At 45.5% G+C, this 19,249-nt stretch overlaps 1 protein-coding gene across 4 annotated transcripts in view; it reads left to right on the top strand.

Moving 5' to 3' along the window:
• The first annotated feature begins 1,002 nt into the window (after positions 1–1,002).
• LOC147618454 (protein SUPPRESSOR OF FRI 4-like) overlaps positions 1,003–19,249 on the top strand; it is an 83,417-nt gene continuing 65,170 nt past the window's right edge. For 2 of the 4 annotated variants that reach the window (XR_015262124.1, XM_086774892.1), the window contains exons 1-4: positions 1,007–1,401; positions 2,893–2,993; positions 3,072–3,186; positions 3,468–3,922. Coding sequence is in view for 2 of the 4 variants with exons in the window: in XM_086774892.1 (XP_086631018.1) it covers positions 1,208–1,401; positions 2,893–2,993; positions 3,072–3,186; positions 3,468–3,922 (865 nt within the window). In the remaining 2 variants the exon portion in view is untranslated. Of the gene's footprint in view, positions 1,402–2,892; positions 2,994–3,071; positions 3,187–3,467; positions 3,923–19,249 lie in introns of all 4 variants that reach the window. The other 2 variants (XM_086774891.1, XR_015262123.1) reach the window with 2 other exon arrangements.

The following is a 19,249-nucleotide window of genomic DNA, read 5'->3' as shown; positions in this document are numbered from 1 at the left end:
GGTTGGTGAGAATGCGTCTCCCCCTAATGACGTCTTTGTGCAAGACTAATATCAGTTGTCCAATCTACTGCTCCTCCAGATTCCCGTCCATCTTGAACCGAGCTTTCCTTCTGTTGTTGAGAGTCATGGATATGGCGAAAGCACCTGCATCTCTTTGGAATTCTTTATTAGTCGTCGGCGGCTAAGCACGAAGTCCTCTTGTGTTGCAAAGAGCGGGTTGAAGGGTAAAACTCTGACAGTTTCGAGGGGTTAGTGAATGATGTTCTACATGGCTCCCTACATGGGGTGATGAGGAGTTGGTAAAGGGGGTTAAAGAAGCAATTAACTAGAGGTTAGACTGGGCTTGAGCAAGAAAAGCTTCTCTATTAAGCATGGTTGCATGGTTAACTAGCTGTTGTGGGGCCAGCCAGGCATCATGCAGCATCTTGCATGGAGTAGTGGGCATCATGAGGAGAGGTCGAAGGTACTTTTGGTGAGAACCCTAAGCTATGCTGCATCCTTGACGAGGTACGGCCACCATCAGGCAGAGCAAAGACTAAGCTATGCTGCATCCTTAACGAGGTACGACCACTATCAAGCAGAGCAAAGACTAAGAAGCAACCTGGCCAAAATGGGGCGGACGACGCTGATGCACCTCTTGTTGGTGCCACGATGAGAGGGGGAGGACATTTTGGCCTCTCCAAGGTACTGCATATTACGAAAATGATAAGGCTAAGATAGAGTGAGAGGAACATTGCAAAAGGGATAGACATAGCATATAAAACATGATCTTTTTCTATTTTTGCTTTCTCCTCCTTTTTCTTCTTCTTTTTTATACCCTGCCCTTTTAGAAAAATCAAAACCCACAAGATTTTTCTATGGATGTTTTTGAATAAAGTGGTGTTAATTCCAGCAACTTTAAAAGGAGAGAGAAAAAAATTGAGTCCTCATGCGTGTATTTTGTTTTCATATTTATTTTGTCATCGTCCACGTGGCCGACACCCTTGCTTAAGGGTGTTACCCAAGGTAAAGGAGAAAAAACACGATGTTCTCGAAAACTCAGAGCTTGGCAGGAAAACTTAGAGCGCGAAGGATGACGATGGCAAGCTAGAGATTTATCTGCGACACAGTGCAATGACGTAAATAAAGGCGCGCGCATCGTGTTTCCACGGCTTTCTGAGACCAAATCAGAAAAGAGAGAGAGAGAGAGAGTGTGTGTGTGTGTGATATGGGGAGAAAGAAGAAGAAGGCCCCTCCCAAGGTGTGGTGTTTCTACTGCGAGCGGGAGTTCGATGATGAGAAGATACTCATCCAGCACCAAAAGGCCAAGCACTTCAAGTGCCATGTCTGCCACAAGAAGCTCTCCACCGCAGGTGGCCTGGTCATCCATGTCCTGCAAGTGCACAAGCAGCCCATCACCAAGTAAGCCTGTTTCTGACCTCTTCTGTTTATCCTTGATGTTGCATCTTATGCTTTCGCTTGCTGCTTTCCTTGATTTCTCTTGAAATGCACAGAGTATATGATGTATTTTGTTACTGTAGGGCATGTTTTGGAAGCACATTGCAGATCCTGGAATGCTTGAAACTTAAATTTCGAGTGGAAAACTAGGAGATGTAGGGTGAGCGGTTTATGTTTGATTTCGTGGGGTAAGGTTGACTTAAGGGTATACCGATGACCAAAAGGTTAGGTTTGCCTGGAGGTGACCAAGGGCTGGGTTCATTGATGTATTTTGTTACTGTAGGGCATGTTTTGGAAGCACATTGCAGATCTTGGAATGATTGAAACTTAAATTTCGAGTGGAAAACTTTCCTGTGATCATTAATCACTAGGAGACCTAGGGTGAGCGGTTTATGTTTGATGTCCTAGGGTAAGGTTGCCGATGACCAAAAGGTTATGTTTGCTTGGGGGTGACCAAGGGTTGGGTTCATCTGGTGATGACCTAGAAGTTAGGGTGCTATTTGATAAGCTAGTGCAAATCTAATGTATTGTTCTACGGCACAACATTCTCTTGGAGACATACAATGTTTGAAAACTTCAAATTTTTATCCAGTAGTCATCAAAGACAGGGTGAAGGCCTCTTTTTTTTTGGGAGTAAAACAGGGCTGATTATATTACCTCAAAATCTCATACAAACAGGGCAAAGGCGTCTTATTGAGAGGGGCTAGTGAAAGCCAGTTTTTTTTGAAGCTATGGGTTATGTAATGGCCCAGGGTAACCTTGAATTAAGAAGGCAAAGGTAACTTCCCCATTCCATTGGGTGCAGTGACTAGGTTGTAGGCCAAACAAAAGAAGGAACTACCAAAGAGCTGCAAAGGCTTCAATCTCTAAGGAGGCTAAGGCCAAAAATGTGTCAACAAAAGATCAACCAAATGCAAAAAAGCTTCCATGTCAATAGAGGTAAAAGGCAAACAAGTGCAAATATACAACAAATCTGCTAAAAGTGGCAAAAAGAAAAGTTGTTCAAAACACACACATACAAAGGTGATGATGTAGAGTGGATGACATAGCTACAACTGCTTCATCTAATGCATCCCATGAAGAAGCTCAAGTTTAGGTCTCCAACATGCTTATCATTACAAGTGGAGCACCAACTGCACCAAAGGAGGAAGAGGTTGGGTCAGAATTTAGTCAAGTGGTGTCACCGGCTCCTTGATCTTGTCTTTCAAAGCCAAGAAGGAAAGTGTTACTACCTAGCCATGTGTGGACACTGGATAAAGATCTCTAGGTGTTACTCTTGGGGAGAAGGGAAACGAAAACAAACACTCATGTGAGTTGTCTGTCTATGAGCATGAAATTATTACATTAGGTGGATTGCATATTAAGGCTGTTAGTCATAGTAGATTCTGATACTTGATAGTCTTAATTTTTTGTTGTCAGTTAACAAATCAGTTACATGTCTTGAAAAATTTCCAGGGTCCCTAATGCAAAACCTGAAAGAGAGTCCACGGAATTGGAAATCTTTGGTATGGAAGGCATTCCTCCAGAAATTCTAGTTGCACACGAGGGAGATCAAGGTAGAGGTTGAAGATCAGTCTTTTTTTTTGTAGAATGGTGTAATACTATAGTCATGTTAATACTTGCATGTTTTGCAGATGATGAGAAGCCTGCCAAAGCTGCAAAGGTGGAGATTCCTTCCTTTAGTGTCGGGGCCCTGTTAGGTTCTTCACTAGGACCTTCCCAGCCAATGTATCCAACAGTGGTCCCCATGTAAGCTTTCTACGTACCATATTACCCCTTACATGTATTGATTAATGTGAGGGCTTCCGCCAAAGCCAGCAGTTGACCTGACTTCCTTTCAATGCAGATTTCTGTATTAGGCAGATTTCATTAACCTGCTCCTTGCTCTTAGGCATAATTGTGAACAGGGTTATTATGCACTCTGTTCATGCTATGTGGAGTTACTGGTTTGAAGAAGCTTTTCAGTGCTGTGAAGTTTCTCTTATGATTCTTAAGCTGATGGTAATGTTATGTGATGTGCTCGAACGCAGGTATGTGGCCCCTCAGTCAGGTGCACCTCAACCTCCAGTATGGCCCCCGCAGCCACCAGCATCGCAAGCATGGCCCCCCGGCTATGTGTTTCCAAGACCAGCTATTGTACCACCTCAAAGGCCAACCATGCCAATGCCACAGCCTCTCTTTCCAATTCAAGGTGCCAATATGCCTTCAGCCATACATGCTTTTTTTCAACCCCCACCACAGCCGCTTTTTCCAATACGTTCTGTTGTACCCCAAGTCTCTGCACCCATTCCTCCCCCTCAACATGTATTCCCTTCGGCTGGGCCTCCTGGTGCACCCTCAGGTGTTCATTTGCCTCTTGTCGGGAATGCATTGCAGCCAAGCACCTCCTTGAATACGAGGGTTCATAGTGATACTGGATCAGTGGAAGGATCTGCACCAACACAGGGTCTCGCCTCATCGTTATCAAATCCTCAAGCAAATGCAGGTGGGCGAAGTTATGGTTAATGAAGTTTTGACTTGTTTGCTCTTTGATTCTCAAGGAAAGGGAAGTTGTATCTGTTGTCACTTGTTTCATAATTCCTTGTGAACAGCCTGACAATCAGAGATCATATAATGTATGAAGGTGGCAAGTAGGATTTTGCAAACCCAAGCATTCAAACTGTGAGATTTTTTATATTACAACATTTCAAAAATAAAAAGAGAGCCTACCTTTTAAGGAAACAGTTAACAGCAGTGCCATTAACTGTACACATTAGACTTTTTGTTTTGGATTTTGGCATGATGCATTCCATGGAGAGTGCTTTATACATATGTTCATTTTTTTACTATTGATGGAGTAAAATTTCATGATATGGTAAATCTGCCAATTTCAATGTAATCCAGAAGTGGACTCGAACACTACAGGCTAAGAACACTACAGGCTAAGCCATACCTGTCTTTTCATGTAGCATGCAAGTAGTATGATGCTGTAATGCACAGCAAGACCTTCTTTATACCTTTATGTTAGTGAGCATGAAGCAATCCACTTATATCTTTATTCACAAGAGAGAGAAGAAGAAGAAGCTCTTTTAACGTCGTAGGAACAATCCCAAGAGACCAAATATGATATATCTGACGGGAGTGAGATTCGAACACAAGACGTGTTGAATAACAACTCCATGAGCTAACCAATCTACCACACATTGGGTGATAGAAAGGTTAGCCCATTTTGTTTATTTACCCACACACCCATTTGAAGAAGCTCTTTTAACGTCGTAGGAACAATCCCAAGAGACCCACACACCCGTTTGAAGAAGCTCTTTTAACGTCGTAGAGAGAGAATGTAGAGTCGACACTTGGGTCCCAATCTACCCACTTAACCCCTCTCGCATGCAAGAGTATTACTTTGGAGAACTTCTGTTACAATGCAAAAAACTTACTGAGAATGAATCGACGGCAGATGCCAAACACAAGGGCAAGGGAACAACATTGGAACAAGAAGCACATTTTCAATGCCAGTCATGGAACAGATTCAGAGGTATGACAAGGATTTCAGTTAAGTTGTTTGGGAAGAAGTATGACAAGTTGGAGTCCCAATGCAGTCAAGGGGGGATGATGACAATCATCCAAAATCGAAAGACAATGAAAGTTGGATTCCCGTCATCAAGCTCAGTAGGAGGGGATGTCACGTGCACAGAGCATGCCAATGGCCAGCATCCAGAGCATAAGAATCCAGTTGGTAGCATACAGGGATGCCACGTCAGCAACCCAACCGCACACGTGTGAAAACGCAGCATAAACATCATTTTATGAGAGTCGTGGGTATTTTCACAGGCCACAGCATGAAAAAGTGGCCGACTTGCATATAAGGGGCCTGTACAAGGCGTAGCCATCATTGTACAAAAATCATCTCTCTTTTGGAGATTGGTCATAGATAGAAGTAGATGTCATATTTTGGAAGGCTGATGGCCAACAGGCATGCACCTTTTCATATACATAACTCATATATTGAAATTCCTACAGGGTGCTTAAGGGGGCTGCGATTAAGGCATGAAGGCTTGTGCCATGTCACAACAAAAAACTTACTGAGAATGAATTGACTGAGGAATGCCAAACGCAAGGACAATGTAGACCAAACATCTGCTGAACCATCAAATGGGTCGAAGATGACTTTGAAGCCACTTCGGAAAGCCTTATGCATACCTGGATCTGTCGAGGGAGATGCACTACCGAAGGCTGAATGTTGAAGAAAGCTTCGGTCTGCCTTGAGACTGAAGCACTAAAGTGCTTGGCTGAGAATGATGTATGCAAAGAGAGAAGTCTTAGGCACACATGCTTCGACAAGAAGAACTGTTGAAAACTATGAGATAGGTTCAGGCTGGTAATCCGTGCATAGAACTGTTGTCGGCCTGCTGTAAATGCTCATGATTGCTTAAAATTCATTTAATGCATGCGGTCTTCACATGCGTGATGTGTCTGTCAAAGCTGCTGGCCGATTGTTGCTTATTATCCGTGATTGGCTGTCCAGCACCTCTATAAGGCTGTTGATGTTAGAAGTCATCTCCTGTCTATATTTATACACCAGGGCCTCTGTTGTGGGTGTGCCCGCCCTGTATAGGTGTTTTATCATTTTTCCTCACTCCCTGTATTTTTTTCCCCTATTTTTCTCATTTTTTTTGGTGGTGTGGATGGATGCCAGATGTTGGCAGGAGCTTCTGGTGGCTGGCCGACTGTCCATTCAGCAGTCGTGTGGCTGGCCGACTGCCCAATCAGCAAGCGTGGAGTAGTTACTGCTGGCCGACTTGCTTCATGCAGTCGTGGAGCTTTTTACTGCTGGCCGACTGCTTCATGCAGTCGTGGAGAGCCACTAGCACTGGCAGACTGCATGCATGGGGCATATAAATAGGCCCCATGCCCCCCACCACTTATTCATTCAGTTATTTGCGGGATCTTGTGTATAGAGAAGAGTTTACACACCTATTTCTCTGTGTTTCTTGTGTTGTCTATTTTCTGCATTCTACTTGCTCTTGTCAACCGAAGTTTGGTTATCATTTTCGCTGCATATTCTGACATGGTATCAGAGCCCTAGGCTCGTGATAGATCTTGGGAGTTTTCTGAGCAAGAGGGGGATCGTTAGGTTGCTGATTGGTGGACTGTTTTGGACTGTTTGGGAAGAGAAGGTGCAAGAGAAAGGCGGGCTAAGGTGCTGGACAGCCACTTGCAGGTTTTAGAGATTTTTTTTTCCACCCACCCACCCTTTTTAGTTTAATCCCCGCGATGGCAGATTTACTAGAGATGGCTGAGAAGCACGTGAAGATTCCAACTCTCCCCACGTTCCTAGTGGACCGTCAGTTGGACGGATCCAATTACGGCATCTGGAAGGTCATGATGGAGTCTGTGTTGACCTTGCTGATTTCATCATCATCGGGGTTCCACGGCTGGAAGCAGAGGAAGGGGAGTTATTGTCGATGAGGAAGGACCGAGAGGCACAGGCACACATGTGGGATCGTGTCAACGCCAGGGTCCGGTCATTTATTTTCCTCAACTGCACATCACAAGTGATCAATCATGTAAAGCACATGACGCTGGCGAGAGGCATATGGAAGCACTTGGCTTCTCTTTATAACAGGGTATCACCCATGAAACGGATCTCCTTGGAAGTGCAGATGCGGGTTATGAACCCTGCAAAGTCCTCGACGATGCGGGAACACATCGACAAGCTGCCTGCCCTTCAGCAGGAAGTCATACAAGTTGGGAAGGAGATATCATCTGAAGACATGGCCATCACTTTGCTATCCCACTTGTCTGCTCAGTATTTTGCTTTTTACTCCTCGTTGATTACGAGTGGCAGGCTCAGCACCATTACTTGGGAGGAGCTTGTGCCAATGGTCTTGGACCAGGAGGAATGTTTCACGAACCCTCCTCACAGCGGCGGTTCGGAGGCCTTAACGGGCCAACGGTCGAAAGGTCGGAATAACAACAAGGGCAAAGGGAAGGCTTCACCGGAGAAGTCTTCTGAGAAGAAGCCTGACTCAGAACGAGAGAAGCTGAAGGTCGAAAGATTCTGCAATGATTGTGGCGAGAAAGGCCACTATTAGAGGAAGTGTCCTAAGCGGACAGGGAAGAGTGCTGATTCCTCAGCCTCAGTTGCAAAGACTCCGGCATTTGTGCACTTAGAGATGATGGACTCCGACGCTTCATCATCTTCGAGTGAGGAGGCAGTTGGCTTCATTGCGAAGGATACCCGGGAATGGATTCTTGACAGTGGTGCTTCCATGTCAAATCCCCACCGGATCTCCTCGTGATCGTTCCTGGTACGAGACTCAAATCCTGCAAACAAACGAATAAACAACAAGGGGGTGCAGGCCTGACTCACCTCCCAACCATGATAGCCGTGGGCAAGCCCACAATCTTGACTGTCTCCACCGAGCCACGAGCTGAGCTAACTAGGTTGACATACCGACCAATCTCCTCCTTGCGACGTCCCATACCGCCACGAAGCTGCCCTCGCGGGCCTCGAGATTGCTGCCGGCCTCAGCTGCGTAAAGAAGGTGCACGTCTGCACTAGATCCAGGCTCCAAGACCATAGAGCTCTCACAAACTCGCGAGACTCTCTATATCCCAATAACTAACCTTGGCCACCCTTTTATAGGCTCTTGGCCGGTCATCGGGCGTCCACACTTGGGTGCCCGCCCGTCCATACTTGGGTGCCCGCCCGTTAGTATATCCCTAACTCAGCTCATCAATCAGCTTGCCTAGCTCCAAGCTTCCCCAAGCCTCGAAACTAGTCTTGCGTGCGTGTAGCACACGGTAGATACACACTGTGCACATGACATACTCCCCTTCCTCTAAGAGCTCACTGCTGAGCTCACTAAAAAGCCAGGGTAATCTCTCTGAAGAGTAGTCAATGTCTCCCATGTAGCGTCCTCCTCAACACGATCCTTCCACTTGATCTTGTACTCCGTGGTGATAAGCGTATCACGCAATCTTCTTTCACGAAATCCACGAATCTTTTCAGGTTCGTGCGGAACAAATGTCATGTTCTCGACATCTATAATTTCTTGAGTAACTAACTGATCTGTTCCACCCAGTACTTCCTTAAGTCTACTGAGATGAAATACAGGATGAACTTTCACATGAGAAGGTAAATCCAATTCATATGCAACTGAACCAATCCGTCGTGTAATACGAAATGGTCCACAATATCTAGGGGATAATTTCGGAGATTGACCTGTCCGTAAAGTCTCGGAATCTTTCGGAATTCACAAATACACCATCGTTCCTTCAGAGAACTCTCTGGGTGAACGATGTCTATTAGAATAAAACCTGTCTCGGTCTTGAGCACTTCTAATAGATTCCTTCGCAACTTGTAACATTTCCTCCATATCTTGCAAAAAATTACGTGCTGCATCCTGCTGAAGTCCTGAGAATCCTACTGTAACAGGTGATCTAGGTTGAAAACTATACATAAGCATGAAAGGACTAAAACCTGTACTCGTATGCTTAGTACTGTTATATGCAAATTCTAACATAGGAAGATAATCCTCCCATGAACTTTGTCTTTTGGATACATATGCTCGAAGCATATCCTCCAAAATCTGATCCACTCTTTCAGTCTGGCCATTAGATTGAGGATGATCAGAGGAACTCAAATTCAAAGTTGTTTCCAACTTCTCAAAAACAAGTTTCCAAAAATCACTCGTAAACTTAGAGTCCCTATCACTGACTATGCCCTGCGGTAATCCGTACAGTCTAAACAATTGCCCGATAAACTGCCGTGCTAATTGCGTAGCTGTAATAGTCTTCCAGGTCAGTAAAAATCTAGCCATTTTTGTCAAGCGATCTACCACAACCCAGATAGAATCATGGCCTTGATGTGTTCTTGGCAATCCGGTAATAAAATCCATGGAAATACTTTCCCATTTATTACCTGGGATTTGCAAAGGATGCAACAACCCAGCCTGTCTAAAGCGTTCAGCTTTATTTGCCTGACAAATTTGACACTTGAGAACATAATCTTCTACATACCCTTTCATCTTTGGCCAATAAAAAGTGTGTTTTACTAACGATAGTGTCCTGTGTATCCCAGGGTGTCCAACAGAAGGGGCGTCGTGACACTCCTTAAGAATCTTGGACCTAATGTCCAGGATCTGTGGTGCACAAATTTTGTCATTACGGAATAGTAAACCATTCCGAATCATCCACTGGCCTCTTGCAGCCTGAATGGTAGATTGCTCAGTTATCGAGTCAATGAGCTCCCGTCTTGGATCTTCTACCAAAATGGACCAAAACAACTATCAGTCCTGCAAAGCCTTCTCAATGATTGAAATAAGTCAGTAGAAATCTCGGTGAACGACAAAGTATTCACCTCTCGAATTCGACTAAGCGCATCTGCAACACTATTCATGGACCCTTTCCGATAACGGATCTCAAAATCAAAATCTTGCATTAACTCTGCCCAACGAGCTTTCCTTCCTCTCGAATCATCCGCATCACACACATACTTGATTGACTGATGATCAGTCAATACCACAAACTTGGAGCTATATAAATAATGTCTCCAAACCTTGAGAGCATGAATCACAGCATAAAGCTCTTTCTCAAGGGTTGGCCAACGAATTGAGTGTCGTCTAGCTTTTTACTTTCAAAAGCAACCGTTCTACCATCTTGAATGTCACATGCACTCTGCACTCAGTGCATGGTGACAAGATGGCTCATCATCAGAAGTGCAGCAGTTGTACAGTTTTAGAACCCAATAGGATGATAATTGTCGTATGCCGTGACCCCATTGTACATCCTCAGTCCAGGATAAGTCAGGCACGAGCTACGTAGGTCATTCCTCAGCCTTAGCGAGTCAGTCAGTCAGTCAAGTCCCTTAACCCACTTGGAGAGAATCATTCATGCATGTAGAGTCAGTAGAAGCCTTAGGGTTTGCATCAGAAAGCACTCTGCATCCTGCATAATATGCATTCATATGCCTGTGCATCATTTAAAACATCCCCGAAGCCTTAGGGAATTTACTGGGATTTATCTGGTATTTTTTCCATATTTAATAGTATTTATTTAGCATTATTTGCATTATTGGGCATTTATAAATATAAAACTTTATTAAATGACCAACCTCTAGTTAGTATAAATAGGCTTGCATAGAGCCTATTTTCTCATTCAGTCTTCATTGTGCTAAGAGCTCTCCTCCTCAGCCCTAGGAGCATCCTTGCCTCCAGCCCTAGACTAATCCAGCCCTTGGAGCTCATAAGCTTGCTTCTCCAGCCCCTTGAGAACCCCTTGCTTTAGTCAGCCCTAGGCGCCTGCTATCAGCATCCAATCAGCCTGCATTCAGCATCACTTCAGGCCTTGATTCAGCATATAGATCAGCCCCAGTTCAACGCCAGGTTTCAGCCAGTGTTTTCTGCATCTGTTCAGCATCAGATCACCTGCATTTCTGTCCAGCAGCATCAGATCCTCTGCGTTTCTGTCCAGCAGCCTCAGAATACCTGCGTTTTCAGTTCAGCAGCCTCCCTACAGGTCTGCGTTTCTGTCCACAGCAGTTTCCAGCCCTGAATCAACAGTTTGCAGCAGTTTCCAGCCCTGAATCAACAGTTTGCATCAGCATCCAGCCTTCTGTGCATCATCCATACATGCAGCAGTCATCTGGTGAAGGTAACACAGCATTCATAAGTGTTTTCAGCATTCTAACATAGTGTAGAACAGTCCACCTTCTTCTTCTCTCAGCCTCAAGTGTGCAGCCCTTCCTCATGCCCTTGGGAAGAGTGCATAGGCTCGAGATCAGGTCATCGAGGTGTTTCTACAGCAGTGTACAGATCAGCCACTCTCCGATCCTCCGAGATCTTGCGTTTGGCTTATCTACAGTCCACAGTCATTCTCTCTAAAGAAATAAAGCAAATACTATCTCGTTATCGGGATAGGGGGCCCTTCAGTGGGTAATTCGGGACCCAATCTGGTGTACAGTTCTCATCTATCTCTCTCTCATCTCTTTAAAGTTTGAAGTATTGAAATGGATTGCTAAACTCACGAAACTCAGGATACAGAAGACGGTGTGAGCATTTGTGTGACAGGATCTTCCAATACAAAGACTTCCGCTGCATATCACATTGGTATCAGATTTAGATTGTCCACACACACCGTATCCTAGCGTGGGGGCATCCTTGGATGGTTAGATTGCGTTCCGGCACGACCACCGACTTCAGCATCATGTCTACAGGAGAGAGTACTCATCAGCCGGAAGACGTCTCCCCCGAAAGGAGACCTCGTTCTTCCGCCTACAGCAGACACCATAGCTCTTCTTAGAGCTCAGAACCAGCTGCTCATGGAGCGTCTCCAACTCTTGGAGGCAGCAGCAGCACGTCCTTCTACACCTCCAGCAGTACCCGACTACATCTCCCTCTTCTTTCAGATGGAACAACAAAGGAGAGAGGACGAGGCCCGAAGGAAAAGAGAAAAAGAAGAAAGATGGGACTATGAGGAAGCCCAACGCAGGATCGACGAAGACCGGCGTCAGGCTGACCTCGCCGCTCGGGAACACTAACGTGAGCTTGATCGAGAACGTATGTTACTCGAACACCAACGGGAAAAGGAGGCCATACACTTGAGGTATCAGCAGCTCTCCTCAGTCTCCCCAGTCATAGGTGTCACTAGCCAGCAACCTGCAGCAGCATCAACCACCATCATTCGCAATCAACCAAATTTCAGTAAGTATGATGGTAAGTGTGATCATTCATCAGTTAATCAATTTGTTCATCAGTTTAATGCTCATTTTCCATTAGCTAGGATCACAGACCCACAAGACAAAGTCCACTTAGCGGCTCCCCATCTCACTGGTGAGGCAGTGACTTGGTGGCAGCATTGGTCTAGTATTCATACAGACCAGGCCACAGGTGCCACAGCCTTTGAGTGGGACATCTTTGTCCATGACTTGAAGACCAGATTTCTCCCGCCCCAGTACATGACCGGTCTGAAAGACGAGTTCTATGGACTCAGACAGAACGGATCCCCAGTGCTTCAGTTTTCCGGTAAGGTTATTACTTTAGCACATCAGTTAGGGTTATCTGAGCAGGCCAAGATGGAGCAATTCATTCGTGGATTGGACTCTAACATTCGGTTCACAGTTCGTAACTTTGAACCAAGTACATATGACCGGGCTCTGACTCTCGCTTAGAATGAAGAAATGAAGATGAACGGAGGCAAGCCCAAGCAGTCATCTCAGTCCAGTACCAAATCCCAATAGGGGAAGGGTAAAGACACTAAGAGAGACAACAGTCCTAGCTCTAGTTCAGGGGGTAAGGAATCCAAGCCTAAGAAGACCCCTGAGGAAAAGGCTCAAGCAGACATCACTGGAGGCTATCTTCCTCCAGAGGAGCAAAGACAGTATCAGTCAGAAAACAGATGTTTTTTCTGTCATACTATTGGGCATGGTAAGAAGGATTGTCCAAAAAGACAAGCGGAGCAAGCCTCCAAAGAGCCTTCTGCCACAGTTGCCGCAGTATCCCCCGCTCCTCCAGACCTGCCTGCTACCATCAATGCGGTTCAGATCTTACCTTCTATGCATTCCATGCTATCCGTGGTACTTGATGCTAAGTAGGAGGGTGAGGCAACAACCACACAGAAAAGCATGATCCGAGCTTATGGCTCTGCCAAGGGCCAACAGTTCATAATCCTTTTTGACATGGGCAGTTCTGAGGACGCCATCTCTCCCCAGTTGGCTACCAACATGAGGTGTACCTTAGTGCCCTATCATTTGGAGGTAGATGGGTTTACACCTGGTCTCCGCACCCACATCTCTCAGAAGGCACAACAGTTTTCTTTTCAAGTTCAAAAGGCCTCATTCCAGCGAGATTTCATTGTCTCTCCTCTTTTGGGATGTGACATGATCTTAGGAATCCAGTGGTTTCGTCAGTATGAACCTATTCCCGATTGGGGGCAGGACACCTTTATCATCTCTAAAGGTTTGCCTGAGCCTGTCATGATTCGGGGGGATAGGAGCATTCTTGGCGTTCCTATGATTTCTCATCTCCAGGCCCGACGAGCTATGTGCAAGGGAGCAGAGGGAGCATTAATTTATGCTCAGACAGCTTCTATCTCATCAATAACCGCTGTCTCATCATCTTCAGTCCCTCAGTTAGCAGAACCTCCTAGCACTCTCCTCCTCAGCCCTAGGAGCATCCTTGCCTTCAGCCCTAGACTAATCCAGCCCTTGGAGCTCATAAGCTTGCTTCTCCAGCCTCTTGAGAACCCCTTGCTTTAGTCAGCCCTAGGCGCCTGCTATCAGCATCCAATCAGCCGGCATTCAGCATCACTTCAGGCCTTGATTCAGCATATAGATCAGCCCTAGTTCAACGCCAGGTTTCAGCCAGTGTTTTCTGCATCTGTCCAGCAGCCTCAGAACACCTGCGTTTCTGTCCAGCAGCATCAGATCCTCTGCGTTTCTGTCCAGCAGCCTCAGAACACCTGCGTTTTCAGTTTAGCAGCTTCCCTACAGGTCTGCGTTTCTGTCCACAGCAGTTTCCAGCCCTGAATCAACAGTTTGCAGCAGTTTCCAGCCCTGAATCAACAGTCTGCATCAGCATCCAGCCTTCTGTGCATCATCCATACATGCAGCAGTCATCTGGTGAAGGTAACACAGCATTCATAAGTGTTTTCAGCATTCTAACATAGTGTAGAACAGTCCACCTTCTTCTTCTCTCAGCCTCAGCCCTTCCTCATGCCCTTGGGAAGAGTGCATAGGCTCGAGATCAGGTCATCGAGGTGTTTTTACAGCAGTGTACAGATCAGCCACTCTCCGATCCTCCGAGATCTTGCGTTTGGCTTATCTACAGTCCACAGTCATTCTCTCTAAAGAAATACAGCAAATACTATCTCGTTATTGGGATAGGGGGCCCTTCAGTGGGTATTTCGGGACCCAATCTGGTGTACAGTTCTCATCTATCTCTCTCTCATCTCTTTAAAGTTTGAAGTATTGAAATGGATTGCTAAACTCACGAAACTCAGGATACAGAAGACGGTGTGAGCATTTGTGTGACAGGATCTTCCAATACAAAGACTTCCGCTGCATATCACATTGAAATAGAGCACCCCAGATAGCATAGTCACTGGCATCAGTTTCAAGAACATAAGGCCGACTAGGATCAGGCAATGCTAAGACAGGTGCTTCCCTGACTTTATCTTTCAAAAGTCTGAAGGCCATATCCAAATCGTTATTCCAAGTGATAGGTTGATTTGACTTACGTCCACGACCTTTCAATAAGTCGGTCATCGGTAGTGTGAGCTGAGAGTACTCCCGTACAGATTTCCGAAGAAAAACAACAAAACCGAGAAAAGAACGAAGTTGTTTCACTGTTTGCGGTATGGGCCAGTCCAAAACCTTCTGAACTCGGTCATAGTCAATGCTCAATCCATCTCGAGTGATCTTGTGTCCCAAGTAAATGATGTCAGTCATAAAGAACTCACATTTACTTAACTTAGCATATAGTCGATTCTGTCTTAAAATAGATAAGACAATTGTGAGGTGTCTGACATGATCCTCAAGAGTACGACTATATATCAAAATATCATCCAGGAATACTACCACAAATTTTTCCAAATGTTCACGAAAAAGATCGTTTATCATTTGCTGGAAAGTGGCGGGAGCATTGGTTAACCCAAAAGGTAATATGAGAAACTCGTAATGGCCATACCTGGTCCGAAAGGCGGTTCTTTCGACATGCCTTTCATGAATACGTATCTGGTGATAGCCAGTACGTAAATCTATCTTCGTGAAATATTTCGCTCCTGCTAACCGGTCAATCAGGTCATCTGATCCAGGGAGAGGATAACGGTTCTTAATGGCCAGCTTGTTCAATCTCTTGTAATCTATACACATTCTCCAGGTATTGTCCTTCTTTCTCCTAAGCAACATAGGTGCACCCCAAGGTGATTTACTTGGACGGATCTGGCTCATCCTCAAATAATCTTGGAGTTGTTTAGCCAACTCATCTTCCTCAGCTTGGCTCATCTTGTAAGGTGGAATACTGACAGGATGAGCACCAGGGATCAAGTCAATACGATGATCTATTGCCCGTTCAGGTGGTAAACCCGATGGCAGTTCCTTAGGAAATACGTCTTGAAAGGAATCAAGTATCTTCTGTAATTCTTTGCTTTCAAACACACTTAATTCATTGACATCCATGGAAGTTATGAGAAATGAAGAAAGTGGAATCAATACACAATGGAAAGCGGTATACAAAGAAGAATCCATTATATTTCCAAAATCAATTGTATTTACAAGAGGTCCCTGAGAGGGATGTATACAATCACCTAAAATACTATACTTGGTGTTCTTATGTTGAAAAGAAAAAATATAACTAGATCAATCTATCTGGACTTGAAGAGTCTTAAACCACTCAATCCCTAATAACAAGTCTACATTTTCTAGGTGCATTACATAGCATTCCAGAGTATCTTTGTAGTCCTGAATCTGGATTGGAAGCATCTCCACCTTGCGATCCCATACTTGCCTTCCCGCAGGTAAGCGTACCTCATAGGTATGATCGCTGAGTGTCGTATCAAGACTCAATTTCTGCACAAGTTTGTAGTTAACAAAATTGTGTGAGCTGCCAGGGTCTAGAAGAATGTGAATCTTATGGCCATTCACTTCTCCATAAACTCGGAGAAGATCATGCAAGCTAAATACTTTAGAATTGAACAGACAATCAGAACAAGTACTAGGGTGAGAAAGTACAATAATTGACGTACCTGTCAAAGACAATTGATTAGCTGCCTTTGGCTTGGGTCCTACGTTTGTCTTGGCACCCTTTTGCTTTGGGCACTTGTTACGCATGTGTCCTTTTTCTTCGCAGATAAAACAACGTCCTTCCTTCTTGAGCTTTAAAGCCCTAAGGAGTCGTTTCTTCTTCGCTGGTGTCGAACTTGAATTCTTCGAAGGTTGGTTCGAAGACTTTCCTTCAGTCGTGTTGGCTATAGGTGCGGAGAACTTGCGTTTGTGCTTGTTTTCCTGCTCGATAACGGGTTTCGACTTGGAAGAGACCATTGTATCATCATAGCTACGAGCTGAATGAATGGTCTCGTCCAATGTTTTGCATTTGTTATTTTTAACTTGTAAACAATATGAGTCTGGTAAACCAGCTACGAAGAACCCCAAAAGAGTAATGGGATCCATCTTTGTAGCTTTCATCTGCAAGTCCCTAAACTTCTGGAGGTAGACCTCATAAGTGAGGTGCTGCGAGGTCATGGTCAAAGCTGAAAACCGGGCAACATCATAATCATCCTCTTTCTTGAGGAATTCTTTCTTGAAGACGCCTTCGAATTGTGCCCAAGTCGTTGGCTTAGGGTTGAGTTCTTTCCACCAAAGCAAAGCTTTGCCGGACAGGAAACCTGCTGCTAACTGGATCTTTTTTGCATCATCATATGGATGAAACTGAAAGTGAACTTGCCACTTATGTAGCCAAGTGTCCACGATCTCCTTGGTGCGTTGCTTTTGCTCGCCCCCGAATGGTTCCGCAGTAATGTTGGGGCCTAAAGCAGAGGCCAAGGTATCCATACCCGATAGAGTAGAGAGGGTAGTGGTCAATAGAGCGATGGAGTTCTGCAAAGCTTACATCTGGGCTGCGATTTATGCCTGACGTTCCGACGAAGAAGCTTCAAGAGCTACTTTGAACTCTTGGAAATCTGATTTTGACACATAATCATCAAAAAGATCGGCATCAGTATCTTTCGTAGCCGGCAAGCCTTCGCGTTCCACAAGGGTCTCCAATTCCGATTCTTGGGTCGACATCGTAAAGAGGGCAAGTGGAGAGAAAATTCGATCTTTGCACAATGAAAGTGCAAGGGAACTTGAGAGCTTGAGAGCTTGAAAACTTGAGAGATGTGTGGCAAGAAGCCCACTTAAGGGGTTTATATAGCTAGCCCCAAAAGCGTCTTGAGCTTTTGCGTTTGTGTTTATATATATATATATATATATATATATATATATATATAAGTTCTCTTTTCTTAAAAAAGATAAGAAAACACATTGAACCTTAGGGACCCTTAATTTTGTAAAAAAAAAAGTTTAATAAAAAACCAAAAAACAAAACACCGAATCGGGCTGGGCGCATGCTTTTGCTATTTTGCTATTTTTTTTTCCTGTGCCGGCTGCCTGCGGCGAACGCCACCAGCCGGTGCTGCCTGAACTGCCGGTGTTGCCTGCGCCAGCCTCGTGTAGGCCTGGCCACAAGGCGACGTGGGCCTGGGCGCTTGCCTTGCTTGGCCTGGGCGCCTGCCTGGCCTGGCCTGGCCTGGCTTGGGCGCTTGCGCTAGGCTGCGTAGGCCTGGCTACGTAGGCCTAGGCGCCTGGCCGCCTGTCTACGCAGGCCTATGCGCCTGCCAGCAGGTCCGCCTACATAGGCCTGGCCGGCTGTAAGCCTGGCCGCCTGCATAGGCACGGTTGTCCAACGCCTGCCCAACGTGCAACACGTCACGACCAGCAGCCCTTCACGACCAGCACTGCATCGTTCGCCTCGCACGCCTTCTCTCTCTCTCTCGTTCGCGTTCAACCAAAGACAATCGAACATGCTTTTTTCTTTCTGTTTTCCCTCAACGTTTCATCATGCCTCTTCTTTGCAAAGCAAACGACCCTACCATCTACCTTCCCCATCAACATGGGTTTCTTTGATGAAAAAAAACACATACTATTCTGAAAACAACAGTATGCACAGAAAAAACAGCAAGCTTTTTAACACATACCTTTCTTCGACCTCATCTTCTCTACCTACCGACTTGCTCGTTCACGAGGCATGCTCTGATACCACCGTCAAATCCCCACCGGATCTCCTCGTGATCGTTCCTGGTACAAGACTCGAATCCTACAAACAAACTAATAAACAACAAGGGGGTGCAGGCCTGACTCACCTCCCAACCATGACAGCTGTGGGCAAGCCCACAATCTTGGCTGTCCCCACCGAGCCACGAGCTGAGGTAACTAGGTTGACGTACCGACCAATCTCCTCCTCGCGACGTCCCATACCGCCACGAAGCTGCCCTCGCGGGCCTCGAGATTGCTGCTGGCCTCGGTTGCGTAAAGCAGGTGCACGTTTGCACTAGATCCAGGCTCCAAGACCATAGAGCTCTCACAAACTCGCGAGACTCTCTAGTATACCATTTTATACCCCCAGTATGGTACAAGATGGAGCTAGCTAGGTTGCATATCATGATTGTATACTCCATGCATATAGCTTTGCATTCTCCTAGTAGTAGAGCTCCATCCCCTGCACACCCAGATTCAGCTTTTTTTTATTCAGTACTTTTTCATTTTGTTGGGATGACAGAGGATACCCCATACAGGTACTCCGATTTGTCTCATAGGCCGAGTTCGGTCTTTTGGAAGACGTTAATAAAATCTTTCTTTCTTTCTTTCTTTCTATATCCCAATAACTAACCTTGGCCACCCTTTTACAGGCTCTTGGCCGGTCATTGGGCGTCCACACTTGGGCGCCCGCCCGTCCATACTTGGGTGCCCGCCCGTTAGTATATCCCTAACTCAGCTCGTCAATCAGCCTGCCTAGCTCCAAGCTTCCCCAAGCCTTGAAACTAGTCTTGCGTGCGTGTAGCACACGGTAGATACACATTGTGCACATGACATTCCAGGCACATCTTGCTGATCTTCAAGTGGAAGTCTTCAGTGTGAATTGCAAAGTGGATTGTCATGTTATGCCTGCTGGACTTGGGGCTTATCCACTCATCCTTGGAAGGCCCTGGTTGCGGAAGGTCAAGGCAATTCAGAATTGGGGGAAGGCAGTGATTTCTGTATTCACTTCCTCTGGAAGGAAAATGAGCTTTGATA

The sequence above is a fragment of the Cibotium barometz genome, chromosome 35 (genome assembly GCF_041138505.1).
Source record: "Cibotium barometz isolate CiBa-2024 chromosome 35, ASM4113850v1, whole genome shotgun sequence".
Classification (NCBI taxonomy): domain Eukaryota; kingdom Viridiplantae; phylum Streptophyta; class Polypodiopsida; order Cyatheales; family Cibotiaceae; genus Cibotium; species Cibotium barometz.
Note: the sequence above shows the minus strand (reverse complement) of the source record. Positions and strands in the feature narration are given on the sequence as shown.